This window comes from Camponotus vicinus, unplaced genomic scaffold (genome assembly GCF_025532165.1).
Source record: "Camponotus vicinus isolate PSW18456_S1 unplaced genomic scaffold, iyCamVici1.0 SCAF_5, whole genome shotgun sequence".
NCBI classification, from domain to species: Eukaryota; Metazoa; Arthropoda; class Insecta; order Hymenoptera; family Formicidae; genus Camponotus; species Camponotus vicinus.
This window is the reverse complement of record NW_028141977.1, coordinates 13620599-13641736: the sequence shown is the minus strand read 5'-3', so window position 1 is coordinate 13641736 and position 21138 is coordinate 13620599. Positions and strand designations below refer to the sequence as shown.

General features: G+C 34.1%; 1 protein-coding gene across 1 annotated transcript in view; it reads left to right on the top strand.

Moving 5' to 3' along the window:
• Window positions 1–273: 273 nt before the first annotated feature.
• Dpy (fibrillin-like protein dumpy) overlaps window positions 274–21138 on the top strand; it is a 103370-nt gene continuing 82505 nt past the window's right edge. The window contains exon 1 of the mRNA XM_083100332.1: window positions 274–466. Coding sequence (XP_082956458.1) covers window positions 457–466 — 10 coding nt within the window. The 5' untranslated portion in view covers window positions 274–456. The remainder of the gene's footprint in view (window positions 467–21138) is intronic.

Here is a 21138-nt window from a genome sequence, read left to right as displayed (position 1 = left end):
AGACGGAAATATCTCGAGCAAATATATGAGCTGAAGAGAGCAGGTGAAATAATGAGCACAAGCAAGAGAAGGAGGAGGAAAGCCTGAAAGAGGGAGAGGACGCGTATACGTGAGCCGCGCTCGAGAGGAACTCGCGTAGAAGGAAAAGGAGAGGAAGGGAATACTCACAGAAAGAGAGAGGAACCAAGAGGACTGTCGGCCAATGAGACACCAGGCTAGCGATGACGTCGTCGTGTCTCACGTCGGAGTCTCACCAAAAGTCTTCTCCGGGTACCAGTTCGTCCGCGGTCTCCCGACTGGACGACGAAGAGGTCGTCCTTTCGACCATATCGCATCCACTCATCGTGGTCGCCTTTTTTTATAATTTCCTTTTCTGCATAGTGAAAAAAACTCAGTCAAGATTGCATCCTGGATACGCGGAAGGATTGAGGCGGAAGAAGGCTGCTGCTGTCAGCCATGGGGACGGGTAAGTTTTGGTCTCTGCTGAAGAACGATCTGTTTCGCGCGCCTTCTTCCGAACGTCCGGTATCGTTCCGGTGTATCGCGTCGATGTACAATCATACTACTTTCTGATGGATATCGTTTTCATACTGTATATCTTATTGTTAGTCAATTCCGTCTTGAGAAATGTCAGATCGATTGGAATCAATCTGAGAAAATCGAGAAATCTGTTGGGTTCGCGATGTGGCGCAAACCTGAGGTTCAATGATCTCTTTCGCGAGAAGTTTGACTGTTTGGTAAACGGTCCAACAGGACGGATCGCTTGGTCCATGCTGCTGCAGATCCTTCTGGGAGGACTCGTTGATTATCGACGCGACTTTGGTTTCCTCGGAAACCAAGGCCGAGATTATTCGTTAACGTTAACTGGAATCATTCCAGGAGTAGATTGTCCAAGGACGCAACTAGAGCAACATTCGTCCTCGTTAAACTCCGCTTATCCTTAAACTTGTTCTTCATCGTCACGCGCGCACTTAATGTCAATTCACCATATCTAAACGCTCGCAATTTCGAAGTATGATTTATGGATTCTGGCGCGATGTAACGATTGCATATTTTCTTTCAAAAGCAATGTTCTCTAACGTATATTTTGTCACTATTATTTTCGATCGACCCAATTGATATTAAGATTGGCAAAAATATCATTTTACATTATCCTTCTCGAATTAATTATTTTCTTCTTGAAGGTTTCTGCGACCGTTCACTGATTTCTTTTACGCACTTTCATCTGTCATTTTTGATAACAGAATATTCAGATTATCTTTTACGAAGTAAATAATTGAAGAAATGGTGTCTGTTGAAGAGTATATTGCATTTCAACCAAAATCTTTTTTTAAAATGATAAATTTATCCGATTTATTATTGGCTTCTATTCCGAACATCTTTCGCGAGGTGAAAATTCATGTATGTACCATTGTATGCTTTTGTCGCGAAATTAACCGTTTAGTGGTATTACATCAGGATGTACATCGGTGCCGACCTTTAGCACATCCTTTAGGCAGATGATGTCAAGGATGTGCACGAGGTGTGTTGGCGGCTCGATCAGAAATTATGCGGTCGTCTGGGCGTAACGCAAATCAGATACCTATTTTTTTTATGCGACAGAATAAATATATACTTCTTTCCACGCGCAATTCGTTCACGGACAGATGATTTCGATCTTTTTTACCTTTCGCCCCGTACATATTTATCTTGGTAATATAAATTCTGTATTAAAAGCTTAAAAATATTATATACATAAGACAGCAATCAAGCGTGCAAGTAATACCTGTAGGCTTTCGTTCGCTCTAGAAAATGATTGAAAGTAATCGCATCATCGGATATTTTGTATCACGCTGGTGTGTGCGAACACTTTAATCACTTTAGAAAGTGGTTGCGGCAATATATACGACGCAGACATTCGATTAGTGGCCCACTTTAAAAAAGGATGAATCCATCACGAATTCAGTTGATTGATTAATGAAGAATTTACGATGATTTATCTGACTACATTTTATTGGAATTGATTAGTTTCCGATAATTAAATTATTACAGACATGCATTAACGCGATTATTACAGACTTAATTCAGATTAAATATGAATGGAAAAATTAATATATAAATAATAAGCTAGTATGTGTTAAGTATTGAGAGAGAGAGAGAGAGAGCCTTTCGGCATTTTGTTACAAGATTGCTATGTTGCGCAAATAAAAATGACGTAAACAAAATTATCTTCTTGAGATCTGAGACTATTTACTTTTCCCTATTAATCGCTCTTATTCAGCACTGTTATTAAAACTTTAATCTCTAAACATTTATCTTTATATTTTTATCTATATATTAAATATATTATTATATTTAGCGTAGGATATTAGATCGATGAAATAGATAGGAAAATAGAAAAAATACCTTTCTATTTCAAAAGAGATGAGACAATATACTCCTCATCTCATATTATATCCCTCGTTAATGCTTTATATCTAAATAGATAAAATTTCCGGTTTCTTAAAACTAGAACTCGTCAAACTTGTCGGTAAACCCGTACAGACAGACCAGCGCGATCTGCTCTATTACTCTATCTTCGTCGCTTCTAGTGAGCGTGCTCCAAAGTGCAGTGTGCGTTTTCCGAACGAATATTTTCACGATAAAACGCATATCCATTGCAGACCACGGATCCGGTTCCGCGAGTGCGTGCGCGCCCAGGATGTTAAAGGCACTCGTATAAAAAGGGCTCCTAAATGATACGACCGAAGACGATAATAATTTAAAAAAAATAAAAGAAAAAAAACGGAGCCAGTCGCGAGTGCACAGCGTTCAGTGAGTGAGCAATACGACTTATTAAGAATACCCGCGGAGTGACTAAGTGATCCCTGAGTGATTCTTTATGGAGTATTTGGCGCCATTACATCTGAAGAGGTAAACGCAAGTATCTATTTTTAACTCTTTCATTCCCGAATTATACATGAAGAGTGAAAGATTAATGTACATTTAAATAAACATTTATTAATATTTTAATGAGCATTTAAATATTTTTTCTCAAGTTTTATATCTAAAACATATATCTATTATTTATGTAATTTTATGATATTTACCTACATTGATAAATATTCTCACCTACAGTGAGAAAATTAACGATTGTTCCATTCGATTTGTCGAATAAATGCTTATATTATCTCAATGCATTCGCAAGTGCGTCTTGTTCCATGCGCGGTTTGCTGCTCGATGAAATCGATTACCGCTTTGTTTTCCGGAATTACATGCAATTGTCATTATCACTGTCGAACGCAATACACTCTCTATTACTTTGTCGATTTATTTAGCACGATTCGAGTGAGCGTGACCGTCGTCGTCGTCGGTTTAGATCGATAGCGAAAGGTTCGACACCACCGAGGTCGCGGCTATGCGTAGAACCCGCAGTTTTGCCGATTACAATAGAAATGCTGGAAATTAGTGTGGTCGAGTAAATAAGCGTGATGGTCGATTAGCTATGTTGCGGTTTGATATCTCGCTTATTCTGTTCAACGAGAGAGAAACGATAGAAACGAATAATAAAAGTTAGAATAAAATAAAAAGTAATAATTTTATATAAATAAAGATTATTTCTTTTGCATAAATTTTTATTTCTCGTGTGTCTCTGAAAAAAGTTTTTATAGAATATTTCTACACTTATACTGTTATAACTATATGAATGTTTTATGCAAATTTGTAATGGAGAGAAAAAGTTTCAACTTTAACAAAATAATACAATAAATTCAAATGTTTCTTGAAATGATTCTTTGTATAGATGTGATCCAATACTGACGATTTTATTATGTTTTTTCTTCATATATTAGTATTTTGTTTTATATTATTTATATTATTTTGTTTTATATTATATTATTTATTTTACATTTTCTTTTATATTATTTATATATTAGTGTAAAAATTTTCATTAAGATTTTTATGATAGTATGCATTAATTAAAATAATATTTTGTATACGTATATAGTACTCTACTTAAAAAATAGTTTTAAATATTTTATAATATCTGAAAGATAATATATGGATCAATATATTAGTTTAATAGTACAATTTATAATAAGACAAAACTGTGTCGCGGACATTATTTGAAGCACTAGCTCCTCCAAATTACGTAGCATTACATTCTCTAACTTTCTAACTATTATCGTAAATAAAAGCATCGTTGTAAGTTTCGCATAGCGTGTCCGATATTATTTCTTTCATAATATGCTCATATTTAATGTCTTATTTAATCTTTTTGAGGGAAGTAGTTTACATTGCGAACATTATTTTTATTTTTTTAATGTGTACGTGCTATTCAAATATATTCAGTATTAATATTAATAAATTTAAAAAAAGAAGGATAATTAAGAGCATCGAGGAAGTCGAACAAAAATTATCGAAATTGTATATCTGTGATTATTCTCTCATTTACTATAATGATAGTATTATAAAATATATTATGATAGTATTATAAAATTTAAAATGTGAAGAATTAATTTCGTTGAAAATAAGCTGAGTGACACTACGAATCAGCGAATTCATTAATAATTCATTAATAAATAATGAATTTGCTAATATATTTGCTGTTTTTTTTTTGCGCGAAGAATAAAATTGACACTTTTTTAATGATTCACGAGTGACCCGGTTTAAATTTGGTGCTGACAACCTGTTTGCGTGCGTATTGCACGCGCGAGGCCGAGTTTAAACTTGTTCTATTGATCGCAACCGTTGATCTGCATTCTCCTGCTGGAAATAATTAATAAGCATAGCACAGCCATCCTTGGTAGCGTTTGATTATTCGTCTGCGGCAACTCGTGATTGCTCTTTCGTGGTATTGCGGTACGACACTTTCGTCGCCAACGTCTTCAGGGAAATGCGATCTATCATTACGATATCCTTATATGGTTCTTTCGAGACTTATCGCGTTAACATCTTCATGAAAATTCCATCGAATCTCGTTTAAGTTTATTGCAATGCAAACAATATTATACCACACGAATACATATTGATATTTTATATTGCAAGATCTTAAATAGTTTACCTACGTGTTTTAGAGTTTCAAAGATCTAACAAATATTTTTCTATAGTAATTCTTTTTATCTATATTATTATATTTTACATACATTATTATTTTTTACAAAACTTTATATTAAATAAAACTGACTTTCCTTATATTAAAAATTAATTTAAATTTAAGTTATATATATGTATTATATATATAAACAGAAATTTTTTAAATGACTTCTAAAATCATAGAAATTTTATAGAGGACTATATTTATTCTAAATAATGAGACACTGTACGTTTCGCCAAATCATTGTATCGTATATTTTTATCGTAGGAAAATCAGGAAATTTCCGTGGATCGTGATGTATCTTTGTATCTATTTTCTACCCTTTAATTAATCTGAAAGCTGAAATCAACTCGCGGATTGTGGATTGATCAAAACATTGCCCTACGTATAATCTCCCATCTAGAAGCGGTAATCTCGTCTGTGCGACTCATTATTACCTCGACTTTTTTTTCAAATAGATGATACAGTGGGAACAATATCCTTTTTTCGCTTATCCTTTGTTACAATCGTCGATCTATATACCATATATACCAAAATATTGCAAAATTGCTCTACGCGTTTTATAAATCTTAGTGTTATTTTGCGAAAAAATTAACAAGGCGTGAGATTTAAAGCATTTTTTCGCGATATGCAATTTTAATTTGATTTTCTGTTCCTTCAGAACTTGGATTGCGATTTCGTCGATATTGCATCTTTCAAAAACACGAGATCTACGTGAAAGTGTAATTTAGCTCCGGAGATTGTATTCTCGTCGCGAGAGCCGAGGATTCCCGCGATTGTTTCCGTCGTGGCTGCATTCCCGGCGATCCGGAGCGGCCCTCTGAGGTCAGCGGCGGTTGCAGTTGCAACGGCGGCCACATTGCAACGCGCGCATTGCTCGTCCTTTCTGCGAGATGAAGAAGAGCGGAATATACCCGTGTCTATATAAATCTCGCTCAGAGAGGCGCGTATCTCACTATTCTAAATCACGTGAGTACGCGCGTGCAGGTGCAAACGCACGGCTACGTGTATGCAAATGCATAAGTTTCGCTGGAGGAGGAGGGAGAGGACGGAGGGGTTGCGGTGGTCGTTATGGTTGATGAACGATCGGGATGGTTGTATAACTGTCTGAGTATATTCTCGGTTATCTCGCGGCAGAGCCGAGCACAATTTAAATAATTAATGGCAAAAAATTAATGACAATTTGAAGAAGTCACACTCCGTACTCCTCTTCCCCTCCTACCCCGCTAACGCGGTCTGTTTGATACATCTCGCGAAGATTTATCTTCGAGTTAAAGATTATACGTTATTTGCCACATTCCGCGAAGGGCGGAAGATTGCAATTAGCGAGTCGCTCTTGCAAATTTACACCGATCTATCTGCTGCGCTGGAATTTAATTCGCCTGCGTTACGTATCTATTTTTCACATTTTAATTTGCGATTATATGTATGTAAGCATCGTGTATTGGAGTACCACCGTACATGCTCTTCGTAAAGTCTTAGAGCCGGTTTCACCGATGTGATTATCTCGAACCTTGGTTTCCTTCCTCACCGATTCTCTTTCTAGATGTACAACTAGGAAGAGGTAATTCTCTGAATTTTTTTCCTCGCCACATACATTCAGACGTGTCATCCGATTGTCACCTCGTATTGACATTGAACGCGCTCTTACATTCAGCAAATAGAACGTAGAATTAAATATTGGCAGCAAATATGCGGCAAAAATATATGGTGAAAAAATATCCTGGTATAATGAAATTAAACGAAGGTAGTAAAACCGGCTACTAATATATAAAAATTACATTGCATTTTATCAGACTCTGTTGATGCAACGTAATATAAGTATAAGGAAAAATAAAACAAAGCTTAACAAGTGAATTTGCATGAAAATCTTGAAATTGCACGAAAGATAAGAAAATTATATGCGGCATGCGTGGCAATTTGGACCACCAAGATGCATCGGACAGCCAAACACTATTACACGGTACGAAGCAACTTTTACAAATTTATATTCTGTGAAAAATTTAAACATCGTTACATGGTCGCCGACGATGTAACGCGATAAGCTGCGAATCTTGACGGGATGATCTCACTCACGAAAAAATGCAAAGATCATGAACTATTTACCGCATTCCATCGAGGGTGGAAGATCGTAATTAGACAAGTATACCCTCAAGAAAAATCTCCACGAAACATGTCGGCATTTATCTTATATGTGCACACGCAGACTCTCTCTTTCTCTCTCTCTCATCGATCCCGACACGTGGAATGTTTAAGCGTTATAAATAACACGTAACCGTGTATAGACACCGAAATATGCATTACGCCCCCCTTGACCGATAATTTTTCCTTGACGTGCCATTTACTCCCGGCAGTATATTAAAATCATATTTTAGTTACGCTACCGTGTAATATATATGTACGCACGCGCGTAAGAGCGAGGAGGAGTTCTTACGGGATAGAATCCTATACGAGACGATGATGATTAACCGTGAGGTCGATCGGTTACGCCGATGTCCACGTCAAGCCGCGCGAAAGTGGCCGAGGCGCGGTTATCCATTGCCGATTATAGGCATCCTTCGTTCCTTCGAGAGGAACGGAGGTACTCTCGCCTCTTCCTCCGCGTCTCTCTCTCTCTCGCGCGCGCGCGAGAGAGAGAGAAAGAGAGAGAAAGGAAGAGAGTGCACGTGTGTATCCATATACGTGACTGCATGTAAGCACATATAATGTCGATCTTTTCTCTCTTCTCTCCGCCTTTTCCCTCAGAAGCATTTTTTTCGGTCACAAATGAGTACATCTTGTGACCTTCCATTTCGCATTCCATCGAGCAGCCGTGCGGCGCGTCGGCGTGGCTGAAAGAGTCGAAGGATAAAAAGGACCGCTCTCGTATCGTGATCGCTAAATTATCAATCAGACCAAGGATGAGGTTTTAACGCCGCGCGCGTGTTCCAAGGATCACCCGTGCGCTAGAAACTTGATTATTATGTAATTTATCTGTTAATTACAGTTATGATCATCTCTTTCGGAGTATTCTTACCGCGTTCGCACGCTCACGAAACCTATTAATCTCGAAATCTATTAAAAGAGTATATATTTATAGATTAACATTTTTTATACCTTAATAAATTCAACATGAATTAGAAGAAAAATCGTCCAAATTGAGAATATATTTATTAGGATTGCACAAGAGATATTTAAGACAAGATAATTTTTTATTCGTAAAAATATTATATTGATATTGAAAATTTTCGAAAACTTAAATCTCTTGTCTTGGTTTTGAGTGAATCTTTGAAAAATATTGTCTTATATTGTCTCGTCTTGATTTTATTAATAATTTTTATCTGATACTGAACAATTATTTAAAATAATATACTTAATATAGTCTTTATAATATAATTTTAGATAATTACTAATATTTATGTCATTCATTTACTTCTCAAAACATTGCATGTGTGTCTGTGTGTATTTTTATGAAAAGGTAATTGCATTATAGTGATACCAAAATGCAGACGTGACTTACACAATCGGAGAACCGCGTATGTCTTATGCAAAATTTTCTGTAGCTAAATAATTGTATAAAATTTTATATTTATTTTGTTTATTGCATTAACCGTTTTTAAATTTGTTAATATGAGTATTTTTATAAAATATTATAATTAATATAAATATTTTTATTTAATAAATAACATTTTTTAATTATAATGTTTTTTTTTTCTTGACAATCAAATCTTAGTCTTGTTATTATCTCGATAATTAATTAAAAATTTTTTGTTGATTTTATATCGAATTTCGAAACAAATCAAAATAATATCAAGACTAATTTTGGCATCTCGTGCAATCCTAATATTTACACTAGAAAAATATTTATCCTCCTGTATAGTTGCTTATAGAAATTCTGATGGTTTCTTTACCGGTGTGTTTAAAGCCATTATGTGGTAATGCAAGTTTCATTTCGCGATCAAGCCGCGATCACGAGGAAAGTCATGACAGAAGAAAGAAGGAGCGTAGTCACCGAGATACATTTTCCCTCGTTCTCTCTCTTTCTTTGCCTCTCTTTCTCGTACTTTCCGCGAGATCTGTCCCTCTCGCTCTTGGTTACGTCTCGGTTGCTGTACGCACTGCAGATCTTTCCACCTTGTGCTCCGCCGCCCAGAAGCGAAGAGTCTTCTTCGACCTCTCGCGGCCGCCAAGTTTGCAGGCGCCATTACTCGCTCTCTTCCCCTACCGTTGTCCTGCTCTGCTGCGCGTTCTTCCACAACGATCTTTCCTCGCACTATCCCTCACCCTCTGTATATTCCACTTCTACTTCTACTACTACACTACTACTACAACTTGCTTTTCTTCTTCTTCTTCTTCTTCTTCTTCGACGTCGTCGTAGTCTTCTTCTTATCTCGCTCGTCTCTACGAGTCAAGGACCGTTCTCAAGGAGGTCGCTCCTTTTAACCGAGCTCTACACGCAGCCTTTGTCTCCATGAATCACCTTCACATAGAGCAGTATGAATTATCATAGACGAAATTGCTAATGAAGATAGATTTGTTATAGTCTCTTGAAATTTGGCTTACATTATCTTTTCTGAAAAATGCATGATGTGCATCTTATTAATCTAAGTTAGTCTGAGTACGCGTAGCCCTATCTAGCTCCTTCAACGAAATATTACGCAGCAAATTTATAATATGAATTTGTTTAAATATTTATTTTTAATTTTTTTTTAATATTGTGTTTTAATATTTATTTTTAATATTGTCGATTTATAAATGTCCTGATAAATGAACTGATAAAAAATGACAGAATTTTTAATTGTCTGTAGGAACAGCGAGAATACGATAATCAATGGCAAGATTTTAATCTCAGCAATTTCGAAACGCCTTATCAAACAGTTTATCTAAAAATTGATCAGTGAATCTTGTGATTGGGATAATTGGAGAATGATGTTCAATCATCTTGAATCAAGCTGAATCTGAATGAACAGCTGCTATTCATTATTAAATTAGAATTTTTGAAGCTATTATAATCGAAGAGATCGCTTTCGATAGCTTTATTTATTACATAGCTTTTTATTTTTATCTCAAAGTTTCACGACTTAAATCTTTAATGTAAAATCAAAACTATGAAAATGCTTGGAGTCCAAAGCGGCTTCCTACAAGGGAACAATCTCGTCCATCTTCGCTTTATTATAGTCAGTAATTTCATATATTTGTTTTGTTTTCTTTCCTGCTTCCCTTCTAAGGGTGTAAAAACTTTGTCGTACATTCGATATGCATCAGTAGTTAACTATAGACTCTGGACAGGTACAATCTATGCTAGACAGGTCTTGCTTCAGGGGAATGCATCTTCGAGTACAGTTGCGCACCGATAGTTAATTGGACTTTAATCGAAGGACACATGTAGTGCATGTACGGTTTGATAGAAGAAACGCAACGACTTACCTGCGTGACGCAGGTTGAATTAACGGTAATTAGCGTTGAATGCAGGATATCTGAGTACTTTTCTCTATTTGTGCTACTTGTAACATAGATTTGTTGAAAGAAATTGCTCAGTTTAATTAGCAAATAACATTAATTGCTTAAAAATAAATAATTATTTTCCCACTTACATTATGTGAGAAAAGAAATGCAAGCATTCTTTTTTACATAAGAAGTGCTAAGATCTAAAAAGAAAATCTCTCTCTCTCTCTCTCTCGAATTAAATTAATAGAAATTTATATAATCATATTTTTTATTCGATATAATGCATTTCCACAAAAGACGTGTAGAGATCTTAATATTCCTGTGAAAAAGAATAGCCAGGATGACAGAAGCTTCTTTCTCACAACTTACAAATGATGCTCGATTCCGCTTCCCTTGATCCCTCATCAAGGGAGTTGGAAAAAGAGTTGCTCGGAATTACGTAACGCGTTACGAGCACGCTCTTCCGCTCTCGCGGATTCATGCGAATTCCGCGACTCGTTGATCAACGGCTGATTTTGCCGTCGATGCGATGATGATTACGGTAGGTTGCGTAATTCATCTCGACGCATGATGTGCGTAGCGTTTGCATCGGACGGTCAATAAGACTCGCGCGAGTGTGTTTGACGTTACGTATTATTCGCAAATCACTAGTCATCTCGCGATGCACATGCACATCGTAACGTATTGTGGAAACGGTAAAACGATGATTCCCGATCAAGGTATGATAATGGCAAAAATAAATCAGCTATTTTCATTCAAATAACTAGCCGTCGCCGATCATGGATACATAATAGATGATTAATCATTATGTTTGTTTAACTGTAAATATGAGCGCGTCTGTCTGACTATTTGACAAATTCTTGACATCTGTTATTTAAATTTTAAACGATTGCACGAATGAAATTCAAAAACAGTATTAATTATATCTTACGTTTCTCATTAAGTATTCGGTCGCTAAATCAATCGCGAAAGTTGATTTAAAAGTCAAACGCGAAATTTAGTTAAATGAATCTAGAGTTGAAACATTATTATAATTAACGATTTCGCTACAGCTTTATTTTAATGATTGAGCTCACTGCTCATTGCTTTTTAAAAATAAATATGAATTTGCAAGAAGCAACATATTTTTCCTTAAAAATAACTATTTTATACCATTTATACCAATTGATTTCTTGCATTATTTTGTACATGAAAGTATCGAGATAAGATGAATGAATATTTTATGAGATATTTCATAGTTTATGTAAAATTATGTCAACACTTCAAAAATTATGTATATATTAATTATATCATAAAGATTATATTAAATATGTATTATTCGGCATTAAAAACTGCTAATAAAATCGAGACAACATAATAGACGCGATTTTTGTTACAAAGATTCATTCAAGATAAGATTCATTCAAGATAAAATTCATTCAAGATAAGATTCATTCAAGATAAGATTTAAGTTTTCGAAAATTTGCAAAAATTGTCGAAAGTTTTCGAATATTGTCTTGTATAATTTTAAATGCGTATTCTCTATCATCACGCTTGTCTATAGAGAAAGAGAAATATTGAACATAAAATTATAATTAGAATCGTGAAAACTCCGAGGAATGCGGCAATGTTTATCTGTTATAATCGCGTGATATTAATGCACTGCCTATGCGACAAGGCAATGCAATAAATGTGATGCGACGTGACCATCGTGTGGAAACTCGATTGACGACATACCGTGATATAATTTTCCGCGATAAATATTTCCACACGCATCTCTCTTAATGCGCATATATATAATATATAGTTGTATATATATATATATATATATATATATATATATATATATATATATACACAAGCGTAAATGTGTGCTTGCGCTTCTCTCCCGACCTTCCACCTCTTAACGGTTACGATGCAATTATTTCAGCCTCGACACGATGGTGTGTCGGAGGGTCACGGCGCAAATTACTTTCCGAGTCTCTTCTGGAGTTCCGAGTCGCGACCACGTACTCCCCATTACTCGGATAATTTGATTATTGTTTCATTGACTGAAGCCGTCACGGGTCTACTGATAATGATCGCCTCATCGCGAACGAAGCGAGCAACGACGATTCCTTCCGCTAACCTTGTCTACGGACCGGTTCGTAGCCAAAGAGACTTGTTTTAGACGCGTGAGACTTGACATTGCGAAAACTGCGTATGCAATAAATAAAAGGCTGGGAAAAATTGTTTTTCTCGAGAGAAAATAAAAGTATAAAATAGACGTTCTTTATGCTAATTTTTTTACATCGCGAATATATTCATAGGTGATGTATACGTTGTAGACCTTGGAGCGTTTTTCGACAAAGATAACTTGGAGAGATTTTATAGCTTTTTTATGTCAGGTCTTGAATTATGCATCCTGAAGGAGAAAGAGAGGTAGATTAAAATGTACGCCTCTGCCAGTATGTTCTTATCATGTTCGCATTCGAAATAAGAGCATTTATATTACATTTTACATATTGCTATTACACAGAAAGTTCAAAATAGATATTACAAATTTGATTTCATATAATTTTAAATGTATTTGCATAGTTCTTGATTCATCTTTGTATAATATATTCCGAGGCAATTATTCTCTCACTCGCCGCCCGAAGCTCGTTACGTTACGAAGAAGGGTGTACTTATAATATTTCTTTTTCGTGTATCAAGATTCAACCGTTCCCGCTGCTCTGGCGGAACAAATACATCCTGGGCTCTCTCTGTTATAAAGTCAGATTACATTCTAATTTCCACTATTTGCATGTTGCTTAACGGGACAATCTATACCCAAACATTGCAAAGGATACGGCGAATAATGTTTTCTCACCATCTCCGCTGTCTTACACATAAGATGACTAATAATTTTCGTATCAAAAGATAGGATAGATGGAGAGTGTATCCACCTCCTCTGCTACCGCAATTATATCTTATAACGAGAGGGAGAATCAAGGGAGCTAACAGGCGAGAGTATCCAGAGAGATAAAATTAATAGAGTGGATTTATGTTGTTGCCGATATATGTGTCGGTGGAAGATAAAAGTAATAATAGCGCTACCGGTATAGTGTTCTCGCAGAAATGCTCCGAGGAAAAATGGCTTACGATATATGCCGTTAAAACGGTGAATTTTCGCAAGCGCGGCAATCAATTTACCAACTCGACACAATAGGCAACACGTGTTAGACGGCGCTCGGTAAGATTGCTGTAATTTACCGTTTTGCACTAGTCATCTAGACGTATATATCTACGCGTTTCTTCCAAACTAATAATAACCAGTCATATTTCCGTGCTGGCTTGTAAGCGCCTCGTCGGTCGATGATGCGGATCATTTTCTAACATTCCGCGCATATATTTCCGTGATCGCATCACTTGTTGTTCACGAGGTGATTCCTCCATGACTCACGTTCCCTTTTAACTATCGCGCAGTGTTCGCAATTACATACATATAGACATAATCCTTATAATCAATACAAGATGCGCGATACTAGTTATAAATAACGAGATAATTTTCCTTCGATATGTCACGTCCAAGGTACAGGATGAATTTATGTCTTTAAGCCTAGCGTATTATGCATTATCATGAAACAATAATACTATTTCTTATTTCTTATTTCAATAAAATCTTACTGGGTTGCTATTTAATGTAATGTAGGTTTGCACAAAACTCAAGATAAGAAAAATATTTAAAAATATTGTATTGGTATTGAAAATTTGCAAAAACTTAAATCTTATTTTGGTCTTGAGTAAATCTTTATAGCAAAAGTCTCGCTTATGTTGTTTTGTCTCGATTTTAACATTTAATTTTTATTATTTAATGTTGAACAATATTATTTAAAATATAATATTTAATATAACCTTTACAATATATTTAAGATAATTATTATATTATTTATTTACTTCTAAAAACAATATATATGATACAAACATAAATATATATAAACAATAATATATAATAATATTTTAATAATATAATGTAATGATTGTTTCTCATCTAATTTACAAATATGAATATTTTAGCTTTCTTTAAAAAATCAATAATCTTGACAAAACCAATAATTTTTTAAATAATTTTAGTCTTCTATTTTGTGCAACCCTAATATTATGAAAATAAATGATTAGTCTTCCTTTTCAACGATATTTCTCGTGAAGGAGAATTTTATTGCGTCAAAGTTGTATTTTTTCTTGGAAATTATATTAGCGTTAAAGTTACATGTGACAGTAAAATCACAACGCCCGATCGATTACGCAAGTCCCGTGTGCTTATCCTTAACTGGACATGCGTCACTCGGAGAGTTCAATGCTTGCAACAGATCGCGCGTGCAGCCTCGTAGCTGATTACACTCCTGTCGCCAGTCTTGCCATGTTTAGGTAGAACATCCGTTAGAGCACGTTTATGTACGTATGAGCGAAGAGAAATTTCTGCGAGAAATCAATCGATGTAAATGAGTTCTAAATTCCGCGCATCTTGCTGCAAGGTTTCTGCAAATGCTGTTTTTTTTTAATTTTTCATTTCAAATCAATCTTAATCTTAATCAACAAGTGTAGCTTTTTCCCTAACGAAATAAGCATTTTCAGTATTATTTTTCTAAAAATAATTACATCTTTTAAAGGATTCGTGTATATGTAACGATTCTAAATCACTGAGCAATTTTGATTCGATATGCACTGTAACACAAAATTTCTAGAAATCCATCCGTATACACGATATGTCGACGATTATTCATACATATATATGTCCGTTATACTTCACTTCTACTTATAAGAGCGTGGCGATTCCCACACAAGCGGGATGATTCGTTTGCAGTCCACATCGTTTGTGGAATTTCAGCGCGTGGGAAAAAAGTACTCGCACGTCAGCGGATCGTTATGGCTAATACAGCAATGAAAATTACGATGGAAACCGGCAGATTGCGCGTATTAAATGAAGACGCGGTTCAAGCTGAGCAATCATTAACGAAGTGACCTTGACGCGCCATGTCTTGATTTTATCCGGATACTCCGTTCGCCAATTCATTATTCCTTACGAATACTCTGATTAATATGTCTTTATTTTTTCATTCAATTGTCAAAATTATTGCTCGATTATATTTTTTATATATGTATTATTATTTCCAAGTTATAAATTTAAAAATATTTATAAATTTATAAATTTAATTTAATATTTATAAATTTAAAAATATTTTAATATAATAAATTTAATATTTATAAATAGTATAATAAATAAATAAATAAATATTTATAAATTTATAAATTTAATTTAATATTTATAAATTTAAAAATATTTTATTATTAATAAATTAGTATTATTTCTCTCTCTCTCATGCTGTTTTATAAAATGTAAAAAGAGATGTATATTATATAGAATATATATAAAACTTGCACACAGATATTTAAGATATAAAGAAGAACTGTTATTTAATGCTATAATCGCAACGAAGCGTGCTTCTTAGGCCAACGATTAATTATCTCGCAAAAAAATGTATGCGCAATATAACACGAATCTTTTAACGAGGTCGGCGAAGCGAAAAACCTTGGCTCTCTCGATCACACGATCCATGCAGATATCGCGTTATGCGTCTGTCGGATCTTCGCTTTTCCGCTTCTACTTCCTGCGTCATCTTATGCCTCTACCGCACTGTCAAATTTTCAGTGCTTCTAGAAAATTATAGCTCCTTCATCTACCTCAAAAAATTTTTTTTATTTACATATAAGAAGTTAATATAAATAAACAGATGCGATGGTGTATACCGACAAAAAAATCGATATACTTTAATGTTCTAATGCAATATTCTGGGATTTTAACATGTGTAATTAAAATATTGTTTATAATTGTTAACATAAAGGTAAAAAACTTTTACTATGGAAAAATCGAGCTTTGATTTGTTCCAACAGATATGTAAAAAAATTCAGGACGTTATGTATGTATCTCGCCATTGTAATCTCGGTGGCGAGAACCAGCAAAATCCGTTACATCCAGCAATAGATCTCCATACGGTACACAGCAATTTTGTTACGGACCGTTAGAAATCGACTAGTGCGAAGGCGGCTTTAAATCGCTCATGTTCTTTTTTTAAATCGCTGACATACTAATTTGCTGTGGCGTTGTTACGATGATATATCCGCTTCGTTTGCGATCTCTCTTACTTTTCCATTAATTCATGTAATTGATATATTCGTGTGTATTTCTCGACTGCAATTAAATCATCGAGGACTCTTAATAGCCACTAAAGAAAAAGATTTCGAAAAAATGAGGCGCGTATGAACGGTTCGTCACAAATATATTGTAGGATACATGATTTCACAATTGGAAATAAATATCGATGGCTTGCATATAGATAAGTCATAATAAAGCATAACAAAAAATGTAAAAAAAAATAGGGACATAAATCTATTTGTAATATGCAAAATTATATTTCTTAATCGTATTCCTATTTTCGTTATATGCTTTTTACAAATTTAATTATTGCAAATTTAAATAACAATCTCATCCTAATAAAATTCGGAAATTAAATTAGCTCTAATAATTATTAGACTTATTGATAAAATAAAAAACTTTAATAAATTTTCTTAGAAATTTATTTGGATAAGATATTTGAGAGACATTTTATCGTCTTCGAATAATTCGATAAGCGCCATTTTTTTCATGTTCTATCCTCGCATTTGATTGCGATTCAATTGAGTATTTACGGCATCCGCAGAAAACATAGTCGCGTTGCAACAAGCTTTACTGTTAGACGATGCAAGACGTTTTACGATCGGAAGCTACTGCACGGCGAATTGTATACTTGTGAATAAAAAAATGCAGAAAGATATAAAATATATAACGGCACCGGCGCGAACATCATTATTGAGCGGTAAGTTTAGTATGAGTATTCTATATGCCAGGCAAAGATTCTGCCATATGTGTGACGCCGAAGAGAATATGAAGTACGATTATAATCCAACGTGTCACATAAACTGAAGCGTTTATTACAATCTTAGTAGCAGCTATTATTAATTAGAATCATTAAACAACGCTATCACGCAGCTACTTCGCGAAGTTAATTACCGGACCGCGTTGGTCAATGTAACTATCATTATTTTTTCTGCGTTAGTATAGGTAAAGACGCTATTAGATGACTAATATACCATAATACGCACTTTCTTGTGTATTTTTCGATTGTAAACAAAAGCAAATTCTTGTGTTGAACATACGGTATATAATCTATCGCACGCAATGAACTCTGATAAGATAATAGAATGTTTCGACAAGAGTTGGCTGTCAGAGGATAATTATTGTCCTCCGGCCAAGGTTATATCTTTTGCATTAATTTGACTTGAAACAACGTCGCGATAAATGCGTTAATGACGTAAACGTATGTTAGATAACGAACATGCATGGTTAATACTTTTATAAACGTTTTCTATAATTTTGCATATCACAAAATAGACACTCTTAATTGTTCTTATAATGATAAGAAATGTGACAATTGAAAATGTGAGTCTATTCGTTATTAATTAATCTTTCATGATTATATCGGGCGAATATAACTCTATTATGGTATAATATCGTATTTGATTTTATCAGAACTGACTTTTTTTGTTAGAACTTGTCGACGCTATTGTTTCAACTTTGCGAGCGTTATTGGGAACGTTGAAATCGATTCGGCGATCAAACGAGGTCTTACGCCCCGTTCGTCCTTACGCCTGTTCATTTGTAGAGTAACCGAAAGAACTTTCACTTTGCAGCAGAATAATTCTGTTTCGCTTCGCTCGCCGCTCTCTTGTTACTTTAGAGTGGGCGTAAGTTTTAGGGCTAAATCGCGCCGTCTACTTTGTACTTGGTTGATTCATGCCGGATGTTGCTTCAGGCAAGCGCGATCAACGCTTGATCGTGCTTAGAATTCAGATTTCCTAATAGGATACGGCAGGTCGAGGCTGTCAAATTCCTCTTATGAGATGTTAAATGATGCTACTCGATCATTTATTTATCTAATATTAGTATATCCACATTTGATGGAAAAATCAATAAAAAAAGAAGAAACTAAAAGTAATAAATTGTTTTATTTTAAAATGAATATTTAAAAAAATGATGACATCGTACAATTTTGTTTCATCTAATTAAATATATGTACTGACATTTAAAATAAAAGCAAAAATTTTGATAAAATAATTATAGAATTCTTTTGTACTTTTTAAATTCAAATTTTAATAAAATTATTTATTTTATATTGATGATATGTGTGTTGCAAGTGTTCAATATTTATCTCAATATATATGAGATTATATTATTTATTATAATTTATTATTTTATTGTTTTCGCATAATATATTTGATTATAAAAATCGCGTATTCAACGATAAATCATAGGACGAAGATTTATTCAAAGCAATTTAGAAATAATGGCAATCAAGGGTTAATGCAATTTGAATTGTCGGAGTTGATGAATTATGTGACGCGGAGACTTTTCAACCATCTCATAAAACATTCGCTATTTTATGTTAAAGTTTTTAATGCAATATACAATCCGATTCTAATCATTTGATCGGCGACGTGACGTATGATATATGGCAAAATTGAATTTTAATTGCCCGTTCCATGAACATCGTCTATCATTTGACGTAACTGGCGGCTGTCTGCACGAAGGATATTGACCTAAACTTCCTCTGTGCGCTCAAGGATCGTTATGAAATGAAGATAATCAGTATACGGCGGCAGGTGTTGCAGGAATAGAACATTCTCCCGGAGGTATCGCGAGAATCCGCCCGCAAATTATATGAATTGTCGCGGAATTACGACGAAACTTGACAAAAGTCAGGGTCGCATTATTAGATCACTAAGTTTAGAACGAGAGTGAAATTTATAATCGTAAGCGAAGCTTGTCTATCTCTCGTTTCTCTTCTCCTTTACGGAATTTTATTCACACTTTGTACAAGTTGCTTTACTTTTCGAACGATATTTCTTTTTCTTGCCATTTTTTACAGAAAACGTTATTTGAAATTAACTAATTATCATCCATATGTGCCTTCCAAAATTTTAATCATTTAAAATTGAATTATTAATTCAGATTGCACCTATCAATCAATATATTGATTACTTATATTTCGTCATGAGATACCGTTATCACCTGATGCGAAATATCGATTACTTATTACATTTCATTATGGACAAGGATCACTTCAAAATTCCAAAAAAACAAAGACGGAAACCTTGCGCGCGGATTCTTATCATTTTTTATAAATAAGCGAGACAATTAGCGTAATCAATCAATAGTCATTCAATCAATCACTCAATTAGTCATTCAGTCAATCAGCCGTGCTTCAAACTTATTATGAAGTACAATAATAATTAATTAAAACGATATAATAATTTATTAAAAAATATTTAATTGATTGAAAGATATTTGAAAAATTGTTTAAATCCAGTGCCAAAGATTAATTCTTTTAAAATTTTAATTTCATTTTATCATAATAATTCATAATAATTTGATACCTGACTAATTGCTGCTACCATTAATGTGATAACAACTTTTTTTGTCGCTGATAATAGTGTGGCAACAATTAAAAACCATCAAATTTCAAATTTAACACTTAATTTTGAATTAAATATCTAAGAAAGAAATGTGACCATTGGGTACAGATCATAAGATTAACTTCCAAATTAAACAGCTTTATTCTTTAATCAAGATTCTCTTTCCTTTTCTCTTTTTATAAAACTTCACCATTTAAAAACTAAAATCAATCTTAAACACACAAATTATGTGAATTAAAACTAGTCATATTTGAAATTAAATATCCAAATTATAAAATAATTAAAAAAACCTCCTTGTCGAAAAATTTATAAAATGCACAAATTATTCGGACTAGAGTAATCTAGCGATTTAAATTGAAAGCAAAAAACGAGGTCCAAAACCCAGAAAAATTTCACAAATGATTTGATTAAGAAACGAGCCAAATTTTATTTAACTCAAACCGTGACATAATTATGAATTCAGAGCTGCAGATTTTTGTGTCGGTTTTTGAATGAAAATGACTGGTTTGGAGTAAAGAAATAATTTTGAAATCCATAATCACATGTCAAAATTTTGAAAGATTAATTATTTTTTTAATTTCGTATCGAGTTATACTCTTTTATGTTGCACGCAGACAGATTCTCATTAAATGTGAGAAGGAGAAAACTTCCGCGCATATTTTTGTCTCTAATTAACACAGATAATATGTATAAATATTCATATATGCGTATCGGTGCATCTTGACATACATGCACGTTTGCGAAACGAAGAGAAGACGCTGAGTAATTAGAACGCTGCGGGGTTACTGCATATCGTTCTTTTATGCTATTATCTTCTATTGTCAGTCACCTTGCAATTAAATCATTTATATTCATTAAATCAATTATTTTGTTGAGGTAACTATCGGAGTTTAATCATATTTCTATCATTTTGTTCTCTTAACATATATTTTGTATGAGATAGAAAAACGGTAGAGATTTTCAGCTTCCAAACAAAATTAAAAATTGTTATACACAAAGAAACTATATTATCTAACAACTAGAACTCGTTCAAACAAAGGAAACTCTTCATTTGCATTACTTTACTGAGGAATTACGCAAATACGTAAAGATTCAAGCGTGAAATTAGCGCTGCACGTAGGAAGGCTTAACACGTTGGTTATGCAATT